Here is a 16,638-nt window from a genome sequence, read left to right as displayed (position 1 = left end):
AAAAAAAAAAAAAAAAAAAAGAAAAGAAAAGAAAAAAGCAAAGACTGTTTCCCTGACTAAAGCAGAAATCACAGCACTGTCCTATTTTACTTTTTGCATGGCAGTTATCTCCATCTGATGTAAGATTATTTACTGTCTGTCTTAGCAGTAAGTATCTCTTTTTTTGCAGAGGGAAGGTTTGAGACAGGGTCTCACTATGTAGTTGAGACTGACCTGGAACTCACTATGCAGCCCAGGCTGGTCTTGAACTCACAGCGGTCCTCCTGCCTCAGCCACCTGAGTGCTGGGATTACAGGCATGCGCCACCACGCCTGGCCAGTATATCTCTTGAACATGAGGATTTCTGCCTACCTTGTTCAATCCTGAGTCCCTGGATCCTAGAATGGGTTCTAGCTCATGGCTACACAAAAAAGCATTGTCTTCTCCCAACATATGAACAGACAGTGTGCATTACTTAACTTACAAAGACTGTTGCACACAGAAATAGCAGAGATAAACACAGAAAAAGAAACCATAGGTAACAATGTACAGAGATATAGATGTACTTTCATGCAAACCAGTAGAAGAGAGGGCCACTTACATGAAATAATAGCCCCATACTCCTATACAGTCATCTTTAGGAATTACATCATTTAACATTTCAAAGATGTTATTAAAAACTAGGGAGTAACTGGGGCATCATCTTTATGCACTTTAAATGAAAATAATCCAAGAGTCAGATGAGGCTACTCATGATCTGGAAAATAATTCTTCCAATACCTGGTCTATGAATTTCTGGAATGTGATCTCCAATTTGTTAATCCAACCATCATTTCATTGTCCACCACTGGCTTCCACCAACACATCGATTCAATTCCTGTTTTATATTCCCTGGTCCAATTATAATCTCTCCATATTCCTGATCCTTCCCCCACTCACCGTCCTGTTTCACTGGCTACTCCTCAGTCAACTCTTTGCTCTTCCTTATCTTTCTGACTTTTAAAATCTAAGAGTGGGCTTAGTCTCCAGACCTCTATTCTCTTTATGTATACATACTCTCTAAAAATCTCCAATAAAGCATCATTGCTTTAAAACCATTTTTATGCAGAAAGCCCTAAATTCATCTATCTAGCTCAGACCACCTGACTGGGATCTAGATTACATGTCTCACGGCTTGCTACCTCTTCTTGGATGTCAAATAGGCACTTAAATGGGTAAACATATGTGAAACCAAAATCTGCAACTTCATTCCAAACCTCCTCTTCCCTTACACTTCATTTTAGCAAATGGTATCTGCAAGCTTTCAGTTGGCCAAATTTTGAAATTTTAAAATCATCCTTGACTTTACCTTTGTTTCATGCCCCACATGCAAATCATCGTAAAAGCGTGTTAGCTCGTCAAACAGAGGACTTAACATTTAACACTGGAATGCTCATGGAATATATTTTAATGTCCAGTAAATGATCTCTCTGTTGTCTTCCTGGTGCCTCAGTTTATTCTTCACAGTAATCAGAATTCTCTTTCTAAAATGCAAATGATCCTGTACATCTACATAAAACCCTCAGTAACTCCCAAAGACCCAAGAACTACACATTTTCACAAAACAAAATCTCCACTCCAAGTCACTGCTCTCAATTCATCTATTATTCTCTCTCCAACTCTCCACTCAAGACATACTGGTCCCTTGAAGACGCCAAGCCAACTCCTACATCAGGGTCTTGTCCTTAGTTTTCTGTTCTCCCTGCAATATCTTGGTCCTGGAAATAGTGACTTGCTTAAGTTCCAGGTATTTGCTCAATGTTAAGTATGAGAAAGCCCCTTCCTGGGTACACAATAAATTATGTCTCTCCATCCCTGTACTCTGCCTTATACACTTCATAATATTTATCTTGACTACTATGTGTTTGCTTACTGCCTGTCTCCTCAAATTTGAATGTAAGCTCCTTAAATCCAGGAATTTAATTTTGTTCATTGTTGCACCTTCAGAACCTAAGTCAGGGACCAGTGAACATAGTAAACACTCAGTAAATATTTGCTGAATAACTAAATTAATGATCTCCACAATTTTTTACAATAACTAATATGTTTTACAAATACAAATTTAATTTTAGTTTTTCTGTCAATTTCGTGTGACTGTTCTCCTATGGAGGTGCTCTCAATCTCAGCACTGTGGACAGTCTGACTGCATTAATTCTGCTGTGAGGAGGTGTCCTATACCCTGGAGGAACCTGAGAAGCACCCGGGCCTCTTCCCACTACATGCTGTGACACCCCTGGCTGCAATACCCACAGTGTACCTTGATCACCACCAAATGTCTCTTGGTCAACGCTTCCCTCATCCTCACTGAGAACTAGTGTTGAGGGACTTGGTTTTTCTCTAGTTTGCAAGAAGAGAAATTAGATTACATCTGAGACATCTAATGTATACAGATAGGAGTCTTCAAAATGACTAAATAACCTTACATCCTGAGGGCACGTTCAAGTGACAGTTACTCTCACATTAAAATGTTTTTTAATTTAACCCTAAAATTTTATTACATTGTCGAGCTTATTAATACCAAAATAAGACACTGAAGTAGAAATTTATTCTGTCCTATGGTCTCCACACACCTAGCCTTGGGTCTAAATGGACTTTTCCAGTCTTACTAAATCCTGATGGCAATTAATATCTACAGGAGAAAAAAAATCACTTCCTACTTCTCTAGTGACCATCATTGCATAGTCAGAATTAAACATCACCTTTTGGTATAGTTGTGTATGCAACTGTCGTACAGAGCAAATTTCCCTGGCACCTGACTGCCAAGCTGAGGGTAAATATTTCAGAAAAATGATTTTGCCTGCCTTGCCACATTTTAGCAATAAAATCGCTAGAAGTTGAAGTAATTCAATAGAAGGCACGATTACATTTTTTTGGTAAATTACTGTTTAATGCAGAGCTACAGTGTTTGATGAAAGTAAAAGAAGACTCACAGTAAAAACTGCTGTCAGGTTTTAACCATTTAAACTCAGAGACTAAAACAGTCTGACAGAGAAGTAAAAGCAGATAAATCTTTTAAGCTAAGAGCTATTACACTTGCTTACTAATATGCTGAATGCTTAATGAGGCCACCCATCAGCCAGTCAGGTATTACATGGTAAGGCAAGATTATACATTCATAAGGTCTTCACATTCCACCTGTCCTTAAAGCACAAGGTAAATGACAGTTGTTAGAGTTTCAAAATTTTTCTATAAACATAAACTGTATGTCTGACCCTTTTATACTTTCATACTAGTATTAAAAATACTATTCTTAGCTACTCTTGTTAAAAACTTCATATGCTAAATATATATTTTGGCAGTTTTATCCACTTATTAGTAACCACAATAAATGATCTTTTAGATAAAACAAATAATACAATAAATAAATGGCCTTACAGATAAAAAACAAAATTACTAAAGCCTAAAATACTTTAATAGTAATAAACAGATGAAATACTCAGGCTACTTTATGACTGATTATACAAAAACATTAAATTATAGAGATTTATCAATATTCAAAGCTATCTACAACCCAATCTTCTGGCTATTTCTATTCTTTGTTAGCCAAAAGCCTAGGAGAATAATTCAGCAGCACATTTCTATTTGACATCAAATCCCTAGCAACGCTATTAGACATCAGCCAATTGGAATAATAATAACATATCTTCCTAGCAGAAGAGTTGGCTGGGCTACTAAACATTATTTATTTTTCTCTTCTGAATACTGGCAGCATGTCCATTATTGAAATCTCTCTCCACTCTTCCCCTTCTGTCACCCTCTGTTCTCACAGCCTTAAATGCAGTTTAATATGTTTATTTTTGTCCCTCACATAAAAATATACAGGAATTAAAAATTATCTGACTCTGCTTCATCTAAAAATAATTAAAAATATATAGCTTTAGAACTAAAGTGATATGCTAAGAATTATTAGTTGCATAACCTTGGACACTAACAGCTACAAATAAAAAAATCCTTGTACCACAGAGAAATAGTAATTAATGAACACCATATCTGATTGCCAAAGAAATACATTTTTAAAATATTTTAACCTACTATATATAATGCCTTCATAGGGTTATTGGGCAGTCTGTATACTGGATGAAATACCAAAACTGGACTACTTTAATAAAAAATGAAATGAAAGCATCAATGTATGACTCTACCAATCAGGAGGTTCAATCAATACTCTTTCAAGAGAAGAATCTGTGATGCGTTAGCATTTTTAAATCTGCACTTAAAATTTTTAAGTGCTACAATAATGTTGCTGAAAACTTTTCCTCAGGGAAAAATACAAGTATTTGCAGCTTAATTCTATACCACAATTCCATACCTAGGAGCAAACAGAAATCAGCCTGAGTCAGATCTTTACCAAGAAGTTATGCTAAGGATGGACAAGCTATTGTATCTTTCTTAATCTCATGACCTGACTGACCTGCAAAATGAAAACCATACTATCTGCTCTCTTGGGGATATTTTTAAAAAGATGTTTTCCACTGATCCAAATAATATGTAAATCCAGAATAATAGTATATAAACCAAAAATTATGAAATATGACTAATAAAATATTCATGAGTCAACACATAACTTTTTAAAAGTATACTCTTTATAGTTACCCTCTTTCATATTTAAATTAAAAGCTTCAATTTCTTATATTTGTTTTGCTAAACAATAAACATATAATAATTATTATAATTCAAATAATATACCGAAAGCCTAAAAAATTCCTTGTGAACAACCTAAGTATGTGAAACAGAAAAATAAAAAGCTTGGTCAAAGATCAAAGTTCATTTTGTTCAATATTTATCCATTTTATTCAATTAAAATGCCAAATCATTCTCCAAACTACAGGTTTTTAAATATTTACAATAATTTTCATCCCAATAACTATTTAAGGCATTAGTTTCAAGAAGAGTTCTATAAAAATCCCACAACTATACTGGCATGATAATAAAAATAAATGTCAAATAACATTAATGCCTAACATTTGAAAAACTTCCCCAAAGCTTATAACCTCATTGGTTTTCTGACTCTATCAGAAATGTTTAATTTATGCCCATTTATTTAGAAAGAAATCTATTACTCAAATTTCTGCAACTTTTCCATATTCTCTTTACATGCTCCTTACACTAATTGAAAATTCTAGCATTTTAAAATACTCCCATTTTCTAACAAGGCAGTATGATAATAATTCTTTCCTGGTTCAAAGGCTTTCCTTGATATAAGGCCTAGAATATAAGTCAATATTTACATCTTAAAAAAATAAATCCTAAATTTGGGTACCAACTCATGATGACCTATAAATCCCTGACCTCCTATTCCTTACTCCTTCCTTCCCACAACAAAGGATATATTTACAAAACTTCACCAAGTAAAAATATGCAAATCCTTACACATCCATGATAGATATTTTAAAATAAAGGTTAACAAGAAAACTAAAGGTTGGGGGGGGATAGTGACAAAGTGTCAGCCTAGCAGATCCCTAGAGGCAGGCAGACAGGCAAGAAGGAAAAGAAGCGGAAGTGGGAGAAGCAGCAGGTGAGGGAGGGGGAGGAGGGAAGGAGACTGATCTAAAAAGCACTCGTACTGTAAAAAAGGAAGGAGGAAAGGAGCAACTGCAAAACATTTCAAGCAATCCGGCTCACAAAGAGTTCTCCTGAAACAGAAACTCTTTCCTATGAGTTTAACCATAATGTCTCAGTTCTGAAAACACTGCAATAGTAAAAGAGCAGCCTGCTTTTTCTTTTGTATAATGAACAGACATTTTTGCATTAAACAAACAGATAAATAAGTTTCTGAAAAGATAAGCACTCAGCTTTGTAAATTAAAGATGAGCTAGAAAAAGATACCATGCTGCCACCTATCTACCCAAAAGGGTACTAGAAAAAAATGAAGGCTAGAGTTCACTTCATTCTGAACAGAGCAGAGGGTCCAGGTCCACGGCACACTCAACTGCATCATAACTCCCACAAGGTGCACAATAACCATCATTACACTCCCCAAAGTTACTCAGGAACTTTTAGGGATCTTTATTCCACAACCCAAATGAAAGAATAATACGGTGGAATGAATGAGTTTTCGGACAGGATCTGTCCAGCTTTACAGACATAATCAAGAGTGGAATATAGTTTTTTTGTTTTAGTGAAAAAAGGACACAAAGAATAATTTATAAAACAAACACTGAGAGTATAGAGTTATTTGAAGAATATTCCTCTGTAACATATTTTAAATATAAATGGTAGTAACTGTGACTTTTGTACTAAAATTAATGGTATTTTTCTACCTTTATAAAATAGTCACCTTCAAAAGAGCTACTACAGTAAGATAATGGCCTATTGTTTAGCCTTAGAAATATTTGCTACACAGTATTTTGTAACAGATATAGCCTTAAAATAGATTAATGAATTTCTGTCTAAAGCCTTTGGATGTTTTCTTGTCCAGCAATGATTTCCTTCATCTTTCCATTTGGCTAAGCTCTATTTATAAAGTCTGCCACAAGTCTAGTTCCATCTATCATAACCTAAACTCCGTTCACTCCTTCAGACCTACAGCCACAGAAGTTTTCACTGCAAAACTCCACAGGACACCATTTACACAGATTATGACATGAGTGTTGCCTCCTAGAGCTGTGCAATTAGGCAGCAATGATTAGGATCACCTGAGAGAAGACATTTTTTTAACAAAACATTATTGCTATTGACACCTATGAGGGAATCGTTTGTGTGAATCTCTCCCACCAAGAACACTATAGAAAGCCAGATACAATCCAATTAATTAATATACTGCTGTTGCAAGTTACTGGAAAGTAGCCAAACTAGTCAGAACTTAAAAGGCTAAGATCCCAAGGAAAGTAGAAATGCATTAAGGTGAGCCCTACATCCTACACTGACTTTTAACTTGGGCTCAGTAAACAACTAGAGGACACAATCCACAAAAACCATTTCAGATTTTCAACTAAGACCTCAAAAGGATACACCATGGGCATAAAGGCAAACTGAAACTAGTCCTTCACAAAAATTCAGCAATCATAAATCCCTACAAAGTATCAATAAGTATGATGTCATCTTCCAAAGAATTGCTCTACAAAGACCAATATCCTATTATTTAGCATTCGAAAAACATGTTTTCAAACCCTTGACTAGACCAAGATGAGCTCTCTCTTATATTCTGTATGGCTGTGTCCAGATGTCCCCCCAAAGCCTTATGCAGTCATAAATGGAACTTTTCAGAGGTGGCTGAATCTAGAGTGTGTGATGCTCGGATTAGGGGTGTGTAATCACTGAATTAGTGTGCTGGCTGGTTTGGCATAGTTCTGGGTATGGATAATGGGAAGGCCCACCCTGGGTGTGCAGCCTGGATAGAATATAAGAAACAAAGTGGCCTGCTTTCATCACTTGCTACCTCACTACTTCACTGCCTGCTGCCTGCCATAAATTGTCTCTCCCCTGCCACGCCACCCTGCCGTGGAGCCAGCCAACTATGAACTGAAACCTCTATAAACTGTGGACCAAAATAAACCTTCCTTCCTTTAATTTGGGGTGTTGGGTATTTTGTCTCAGCAATTAGAAAAGTAACCAAGACATATACTATACAAAAAATAAATGTAAGAGTAAATCGTATCTAGAGTTAGAAAACATCAATCAGATCATCTATACTTTGCCATACAAAACACACAGTAGGCAATGAAAATTTAACAGGCATATCAGAACAGGATCAAACATCTAGAAACTAAAAAAAGAAGTCAACAGAAGGAGATCTCAAAATTATATGTATTAGACACACATTAAAAATAACTGATTAAAATGTTCAATAAAAGACTAGGAAAAGCACCAATGTGACATCACACTGTAGCATATAAACAACAACAATAAAGTCTTATTATGTAGTTTCATTCTTCAAGTATCATATATGAAATATGATAATGGTAGAGGATGTTCTATGGCCACTGCATTCACATGTAAGCAATGGTTACCACCTTACTTATATTAGGCTTCAAAAAAAAATTAAGGAAGAATGGTTTCCTTTCTGAGAAAAAAAAATTACCTGTGTAAAAAAAAAAAAAGAGTATAATAAAAAATTCATCAGAAGAGATATATTGGATTTTTTTAAAATTGAAGATTCCATGACAGGAAAGAAAAGGATAAAAATGGGGATAAAGGATAAATAAGTCAAATGGAAAACAGGAAAATGACAGAAACAATACCAGTTACAATAACTTTTTATTTACATGTACTAAATATTTTCATTAAAAAATAATGAGCCTTACTCTTAAGTGAAATAAACAGGACACATATGTGTAAATACCGAATAGTTTCTCTCGTGTGAAAAACTAAAAGTGTAAATAAGGTTCAAATGGTATAATTGATAATGTGAAATAGGAAGAAAAGGTCTAAAGCAGTAGGCGGAGTGGGAAGGGTAAGGGAAAGGAAAGAAAGGAAAAGAAAAAATATGAGAAAAGGAAAAAATGGAAACAAAGTCTTTGTAATAGGGAAGGGTAGAGGGGATGAAGGGAGGGCAGGGGAATGGGGAAAATATAAGAACCAAGATACATCATGTAAAGGTACAAACTCCCAGTGATGATTGTAACAGAATTGTATACCTAAAAAGTACCTTAATGAAATAATAAACTTAATAAAAATAAACTTAATAAACTTAATGAAAAAAAATTAGCCAGGCATGGTGGTGCACTCCTGTAAACCCAGCACTCTGGGAGGCTGAGGTAAGAGGTTTGTTCAAGCCCAGTATAGACTGCTTAGCTACCTAACAAGACCCTGTCTCAAAACAAAAAGTACTGAGGATGTAACGTAGTATAAGGCACTGGGTTCAATCCCCAGTACTATACCCGCAAAAGAGGCTTATTAGAAGAGTTTCCTTAAAATTGAAATATCTGCTGTCTATAAGAATATAAGGTTGATAGTTAAAGGATAAAGACCTACCACGAAAGCACTAACCCTTAGAAAGTTGATATAACTAATAACATAAAAAATTGTTCAGATAAGAATTATTACTGTAGATCAAGAGGTATATTTTGTCATGATACAAAAGTCAATCTATCGAGAAGATATAATAAATCTGTTTGTGTCTGCCTAATGATAGAGCTTCAAACTTTCAACATCTAAATCAATGGAATGATGAAAATTCATTTCAATGTACAGTAAGTGACTAACATTCATTTTGCTTCAGATCTTGGAATATTTTGCATTATAAAAATTATAAAATATTTTCTCCAAGTATGGTTATAATTCCGGTTCTAGAATTTAGAAACAGTGACAATAAACATTGTATTTTTATGCATTAAATTTGTCTAATAAAACTTCTATTGGACCACACTATGGTAAAGCTCCACTTTATGTGAATCAATTTTGTCAAAGAATATATCATAAGAAAGATTTTAAAACATTAATTCCATGGAAATGAAAACTTTACAAATAAAGAGGGGAAGAGGAGTTGAAGGAGGGGAAGGGATTGGGGGGAAAAAAGAATCAAGAAGTATCATGTACAGGTACAAATATGCTATGATGAAGATGATCCATTATATATACCTAAAATGTACCAAAAAATTAGTTTCTAACAAACTTAAATAAAAATTAAAAAGGAAATAAGATACTGATTTAAGAAGAAAAACAGCCAAAGTTAAAAATACTGATCCAGGAAGAAAAACAGCACTTTTGAAATAAAATTATTTTAAGAAAACAACCAAAGCTGGGCATAGTGGTACACACACCTGTAATCCCAGCACTCTGGGAGGCTAAGGTAGGAGCAACAGAAGTTGAAGCCCAGGCTGGGCAACTTAAGATCCTGTCTCAAATTAAATGTAATAAAAAGGGATACAGCTCAGTGTCAGGGTCATGGGATCAATACCAGTACCAAATAAATAAATACTTTAAAAATTTTTAAACAATAATTGACTCCTCAGTGATGATCTTGGGACAATGAACAAAATGATCTTGGAAGGGTCATAGCATGAACTCTGATAGTACCTCTAACACTGATGATAAATTATAAAACCATTCCACATAATTCAACAAGGACACTGTAAAACTTAGGCTTAGAGAACAGCACCTATTCAGCGCCACTAGAGAAAGTGATAATTTTCTGCTTATTATCCAAATAGCTTTATTATGACCAATGTGATCTAATTATCTGATTTTCACTTGGTAGAACAGTACTGTTGACTAATACAAGATGACTATTAAAAAAAACCTATATTGGGCCAGGGATGTAGTGGCACCACGCCTGCCTTGCAAGCACAAGGTCCCAAGTTCGTTCCCCCATACCAAAAAAACAAAAACCAAAAAATCCCACTATATTGCTTTGATAATTAATTGCTCTAAGGAAAATCTGGTATTTTCAAAACCCAACCTATACTCATTTTTCACATATTTTCTTCCTCATATTTTTAATCAAGAAACATTTATTATGCTGTTAGTAACATTTAGTTTGCATATGAAAAAATATAGATATATACATATATACGCATAGGTAAATATATTGAAAAATATCTATAATATTTGGCAAAAAAAAAAACAAAAACAGGGCTCTTTCTCTCAAATGATTTTCTTCTTACTACATTTTTGTTTGATTACTGGAATTTTCTTGATCTGACATTCTCCCAGTAATAGTACAAAACAGTCCGTAAAATTTCATAAAAAATAGGCAAAATAAAAACCTCTTCTTTTTGACTTTTACTAAAATATAACATAAATTGAACATCTATGATATACCAGGTACTTTACAAATATTCTTATTTAATTATTATTCATATATCTCAGAAGAACAAATTACAATCACAGAGGTTAAACATCCGCCAAAGGTTATGCACGTAGTAAGAAAAGCCAGGTTCTGATCATGGGTGCATCCGTTTACCGTTTACAACACCAAAACCCACTACCAGCAGCTGTCAAACTTAAGAGACAGAGCTGATATTGAAGTACTGCCGGCCAGTCTATCACAACTACTCAACTCTGCTGCAGCACAAAAGCAGTCACAGACAAAATGCAAACAAATCAAAGCAGCCATTCTCCAGTAAAACTTTATGAATAAAAGCATGTAAGTAAGCAGAAGGCTAAATTTAATCCAAGGTCTGCAGTTTGCCAATCTCTGCACTATACCACAATGCATTTCCTCTTGCAGATCTTTTAGCTTTTCAGGGACACCACTGAGTTTCCTTTTCTCTCACTTTTAAAAGAAGTATGACCTTAATCCCTTTTCTTATGAGGTTTAATTACATGGAAGTTTACTCAAAAGACTCTTTTACATGTTCTAACTATAATACCAATTTGCCACAAATTCATCTATAAGTGAAATACTCACGAATATATAGTATGAGCATGCACTCACTATGTTCTCAGTGTGAATGTCAAGCACTTACACTAAAAATTGTTTTGATCTTTCTTCAGTTATTATATCTAATTTTAATTGCTCAACCTGTATTTAATCAGCATAATCACAAGGACCCATTAAAATATACACCCAAACAGCAATAGCAACTGTTCTTTCAAGTGTTTGAAATGATCGTGTACACTAAAACCATGGCAGCACACAGAATTTAAGACTCTGTCTCACTCTCTCCCTTATTCCTTAATTCAACAGTAATCTCACCATTTCTTTCACCACATAATTTCTTTAAATGAAAGATTTAAACATATACATCGGAAAGAAAATCCCCCCTTCTGCATCAGAGGTTTTACCCCCACCCTGCCTTGCGTCCTCTCTTACATTCCCATGCTCTGCTCTCATCCTCCTCTCAGTCACACATACACACTGCATCTTTACAACCCCAATTCAAGTCCAAATAAAATGGAAAGAGTCACAATCAAAAAACATACAAGACCAAACCTAGCTCTAAAACTAAAACCAGTTAAATAGTCACTTCCGAGATTTGTGCCTTCAGTACCTTTTTAACCTCTATTAGTCTGTGTTTCTGCCTGCGAGTACTGTGACCATTCAAAAAGGAATTAAGACGAGATGTCCACAGCTCAGTGCTGACACAGTCCATGAATCCAAAATTCTATTTGCTGCTATCATCACCACCTCCACAACTCCATTCTGGGCAAGCCTCAACATCTACTACACTTCCTCCACAGAGCAGGGAAAGCACGGCCACACACGGAACAAACAACTCTGTAAAACAATCTGCAAAGCCATTTTATTGTTGTGCCTAAAAGACAGGGGTGGAAGGAGTCCTTTTCCTCAAAAACTTAACTGTTCCTTTGACAACCTTTAAAAAAATTAACTAAGTCTGTTTTTATTCTGCAAAGAAATAAATTCAACTTTTTCCTTTGTTTTCCATTATTTCAAGCATTTTTTAAAGCAAGACACATACATGTGATCTACTGTGTTGTCTTCTAAAGAAAGCCACTAAACACAAATATATTAAAGGATTTCTTTTAAAGGAAATGTCACACTATCGTGTACCTTCTCAATTCCAACGTATTTAAAAATTCATCAGTTTGGGATTTATTTTTGTTTTTGTTTTCAATCTTCTGCAGTTAAAGGAACCACAATGATAACTGTATGTTACATCTGATCTAACATTAGTGCATATAAATGTTTCTTACCAAATTATGCTTTTTTAGTGGAAGAAAATAATAATAGTGGCAGAAAGAAAACATCAGTGCGTAGCAAGTAAGAAGTTCAGTGTAGAAACACAACTGCAGAAAAAGCCAATGATTATCTTCACCAACACAATTGTTAATCCTGAAGGGGAAAAAAAAGAAAAAGGAAAGAAACAATATTTTAAATTTTAATAAGATGCTCGTTTCACAATCAGTAAAACTAAAGACAAGCTCATAACTTCACATACACTTTATGCTGCAGCCACTGCCCTAAAAGCCAGCTGTGTAAAGATATAAACACACTATCTCACATTAGTGAAACACTTTCTACCCTATGAAGGAAGTTCACACTTACAACCGTCCTTTCTCTTGCAACAACCCACTGAGGCAAAGCAGATGGTAGGTAGTCTCCCATGTCACTGGTATGGAAGTGGAAACAAAGGACTAAGCCACCAGCCAGAGGATGTATAGCCAGAGGAGAAAGGGGCCAAGACAGGAGGAAGAAAGAACCCTTGTCCAGCACAGCATTCTAGCTGTGGAGCAACGACTTGAATGCTTTAAAGTAAAATAGCTTAAATTTGGCCACAATGAAATACTTGCTGAGTATTCCATTTTTCTTATGTTTTTAAAAAACCTATGCAAGCTAGCTAAAAATAAAAATGTATTCACAACTACTTACAAACACTCACAGCTACACTTCTACCAATACAACAGTGAAATCTAATAAAAAAAGACAATTACAATCCCAGAATTTTCAATTTAGGTGGAGTATTTTACTCTTCTAAACTTACTGTGCTCAAGTTTTCAATGTATTGTAAAATTTCAGCAGATAAATCTAGTTTAAAATTCCAGCAGAAAACTCTATTTCAAAATTACCTTGTATGAATGTTTTCATTTCAAAATAGTATTATATTCCCATTGGGGAATAAAATGATATAATATGTTCTAATCCTAACTTAAATTGTTGTTTTTAAGATGTGTCATTAATCTCTGTTTTAAAATCAAACACAGCCAAGTGTGGTGGTGCACACCTGTAATTCCAGCACTTGTGAAGCTGAAGCAGGAGGAATGCCATGATTTCAAAGGCCAGCCTGGGTTATATAGTGAGTTTAAGACCAGCCTGGACTATACAACAAGACCCTGACTCAAAAAAAGAAAGGAAAACACCAAAACCTAAAAAAGAAAAGAAAATATAGAATTGCAATGAAAACCTTCTGGAAGAATATCTTAGAATTAATTGCACATGATTTATAAACAAAAAAATAGTATTTTTGTTATCTGCAAGCAGGACTGTAAGTGAAGTGAGCTTAAGAATGCCCTCAAAAATGCTCTTTTTCAAATTGTTGCTTCAAAGATGACATCCTTGTCCCATCCTTCCTGTGCCCAAGAAGTTTGAAAATTGTTGGGATCACAGCCTCCTTAACCAGAAAGTTTTAAGAAGCACTAAGGTACTCAATCAATACGAGTCCTTTTTTAAATATTTCAGCTCCTTAGAAATATGATCAAAGCTAAAAATACAGAAAACCTTGAGGCAGTCTGAGAACTGACTTCCAAATCTAAAGCTGCTGGGCAGTTAAAATAATGCAATTTCTGAAAAATATCAAATATTATCCCTGCTTCCAGTTTGTACCATACATTTCCTTCCCTCTCTGAATATTTCAACAGTCCTCTACAAGGGAATTAAATCACAAAAATTCCTAATTCTAGTAGGTGCAATAAAAAAATATGGTGCATGTTTACACAAAATTTGTTTTTAATTTCTTGCACTGAAAGACACACTGCCACCTTGCTTTGAACTACGTATCCCTCCATGATTGCCACTTTCTGAAGCAGTTCTGGAAGTCGCCCTTTGTGAGTGTCATTAGTTGTCCTTTCATAGCTGCCTCAATATCCTAAATAAAATCAAAATGTTTATGGCAGTTTTTGTCCAAAACATTGTGATTTATGTCCTCCTCCACCTGTTTACCAGATCTGGCACCATCTGACTTCTAGTCCTTCCCCAAATGACCATGAAATATAAATGTTTTGAATGGATTCAGGACATGCAGCCAAGCCAGGAAAACTAAAGATGATCACAAAAGAGGACTTCAGAAAGTGACAAGAATGATGGGATCAGTGTTTGAGGCAGGGGGGAGTATAGTATTTTGTAGAGTATTAATAGTAATGTCTTTCACTATAATTTTTTTTTTAAACCGGGCCTATGTACTTGCAAGGCAGGCAGTAGAACCACTGAGCTAAATCCCCGACCCTCACTGTTATAATTTTTTAAAACTTAAAATATTTACCATATTTTTCAACCACGCTACATACATAGACCCCTGTTCACCCTTGTTTCCAATATTTTGGTCTTTTTAAATTCCCCTCTTCCTGCTACTAGTACTCCAAAAGTTGACTAAAGCTAAGGAAGTGATTACCCTAGAAACAGAGAAATCATGCCAGTGTTAGAATTTAGGTGGCTTGTTGGTCACCAACAAGCTTGTCTTTATTTCTTAAAAGTAAGCATCATTAGTCTCTACATTTCTTAGCTGATTTTTTTTAAACCTTTAAACTACAGCATTCTTTTGCAAAACAGCACCAATATCCAACTGTGCCATGAACATTTACCATATTTTTAATCAGAAATACTACTACAAAGTGTTTAAAAGTGTACTCACCACTTACCTGAAATCATGTTTCACACAGCTTTTAAAAATCTATTATTATTATGACTGCAAACATCATGGAGATTTATAGTTACGTGGGAATTAATCTGTTTTAGTTTAAGGCACATCTTTTGAACACTGTATGTCAAGTACTATCTTGTTGACCAATTTAGACAATTATTAAAATTTTTAATACAGTAACAAAGGGTTTTTTCTCTAAATTATTCTTACTTTTTCTAATATAATTTAATCCTAATAGAAGGAAATTACCTTCTACTATAATAATTAGTGTGTACTATGAACCTAATTTCCAAACTATACTAATAATTAGTGTATATTACGAACCTAATTTCCAAACAAACTTTAAGTTTGTTAATTAGCAATGTCATCAAAATAAGTCATAGAAGGGCCGGGGATTTAGCTCAGTGGTTCAGTGGTCTGCCTTGCAAGCGCAAGGACCAGAGTTCAATCCCTGGTACCAAAAAAAACCAAAACAAAACAAAACAAAACAAAAAAGTCATAGAAGACCAGAGATTTAGCTCAGTGGTTCCGGCTTCTGCCTCAAAAGCACAAGGACCCAAGTTTGATCCCTGATACCAAATAAATATATAAGTCATGGAAACATGAGAAACAGTAAATTGAATAGCATTATTAGGCAATGGTAAATTATACTCTTCAGTTAACTTAGATAAATGCAGTTCTAAATCAAACTGTTATGCAGCAAACTTTATATGTGCATGCCTGCATGTACAAACATAAACATATGTATATAGATATATTTATAAAGTGCTACACTATGCATTTTAAATATTTCTATAAATCCAATACTAGAAAAACAGAAATGAATATATCTTGTTTTGTGATGCGTTTGAAATGAAAGACAATACAGAATTCTCACAGCATTTGTCTTCGAAAATTCTATTTTTCAACTGAGGATTTTCATTAAATATTACAAGAGAGCCCCCTATTGACCAAAACTTTGGCAGTGCAACAGAAATAGCTAATTACAATTAATACACATATGACATGCACAAAATGTTAATGCCTATATCCAATACATAATACTTAAAAAGGTTTAAAGAGTAGAAGTGCGCTATCAGGGTATTTGCAATGTGGTGTTCTTTATATGAACAAGAAAGGGGAAATATAAACAATGGGATGCATAGGACTTATTACAATAAAAAGTAACAGCAACTGCTTAAGTACTTCCTGCATGTCAGATACTGTACCAAGTGGTTCATACATAATGCCTCATTTAATTCACGCACCTTAGGCTTTTTGTATAATTGAGTACATATTATTATTAGTTTTCAGCTCAAACATTTCCTTGCCAGCAACAACAAAAGGCTGTGGAAAAATGACTTTGGGGATTGACAAGACAGCTACGATCAAATAAAGAATATTCTTATTAAATGTTCTGTTTTTTTTTTTTTTTTTTTTTTTT

General features: G+C 34.6%; 1 protein-coding gene across 8 annotated transcripts in view; it reads right to left on the bottom strand.

The window, feature by feature from the left end:
• Zdhhc21 (zinc finger DHHC-type palmitoyltransferase 21) overlaps positions 1–16,638 on the bottom strand; it is a 57,918-nt gene that overhangs the window by 19,428 nt on the left and 21,852 nt on the right. For all 8 annotated transcript variants that reach the window (XM_033757741.1, XM_033757740.1, XM_010630962.3 and 5 more), the window contains one exon: positions 12,556–12,694. In XM_033757741.1, the coding sequence (XP_033613632.1) occupies positions 12,556–12,694 (139 nt within the window). The remainder of the gene's footprint in view (positions 1–12,555; positions 12,695–16,638) is intronic.

Source organism: Fukomys damarensis, unplaced genomic scaffold, assembly GCF_012274545.1.
Source record: "Fukomys damarensis isolate Sample0158 unplaced genomic scaffold, DMR_v1.0_HiC HiC_scaffold_31, whole genome shotgun sequence".
Lineage (NCBI taxonomy): Eukaryota > Metazoa > Chordata > Mammalia > Rodentia > Bathyergidae > Fukomys > Fukomys damarensis.
The sequence above is the reverse complement of the archived record's forward strand: the minus strand, read 5'-3'. Positions and strand labels throughout refer to the sequence as shown.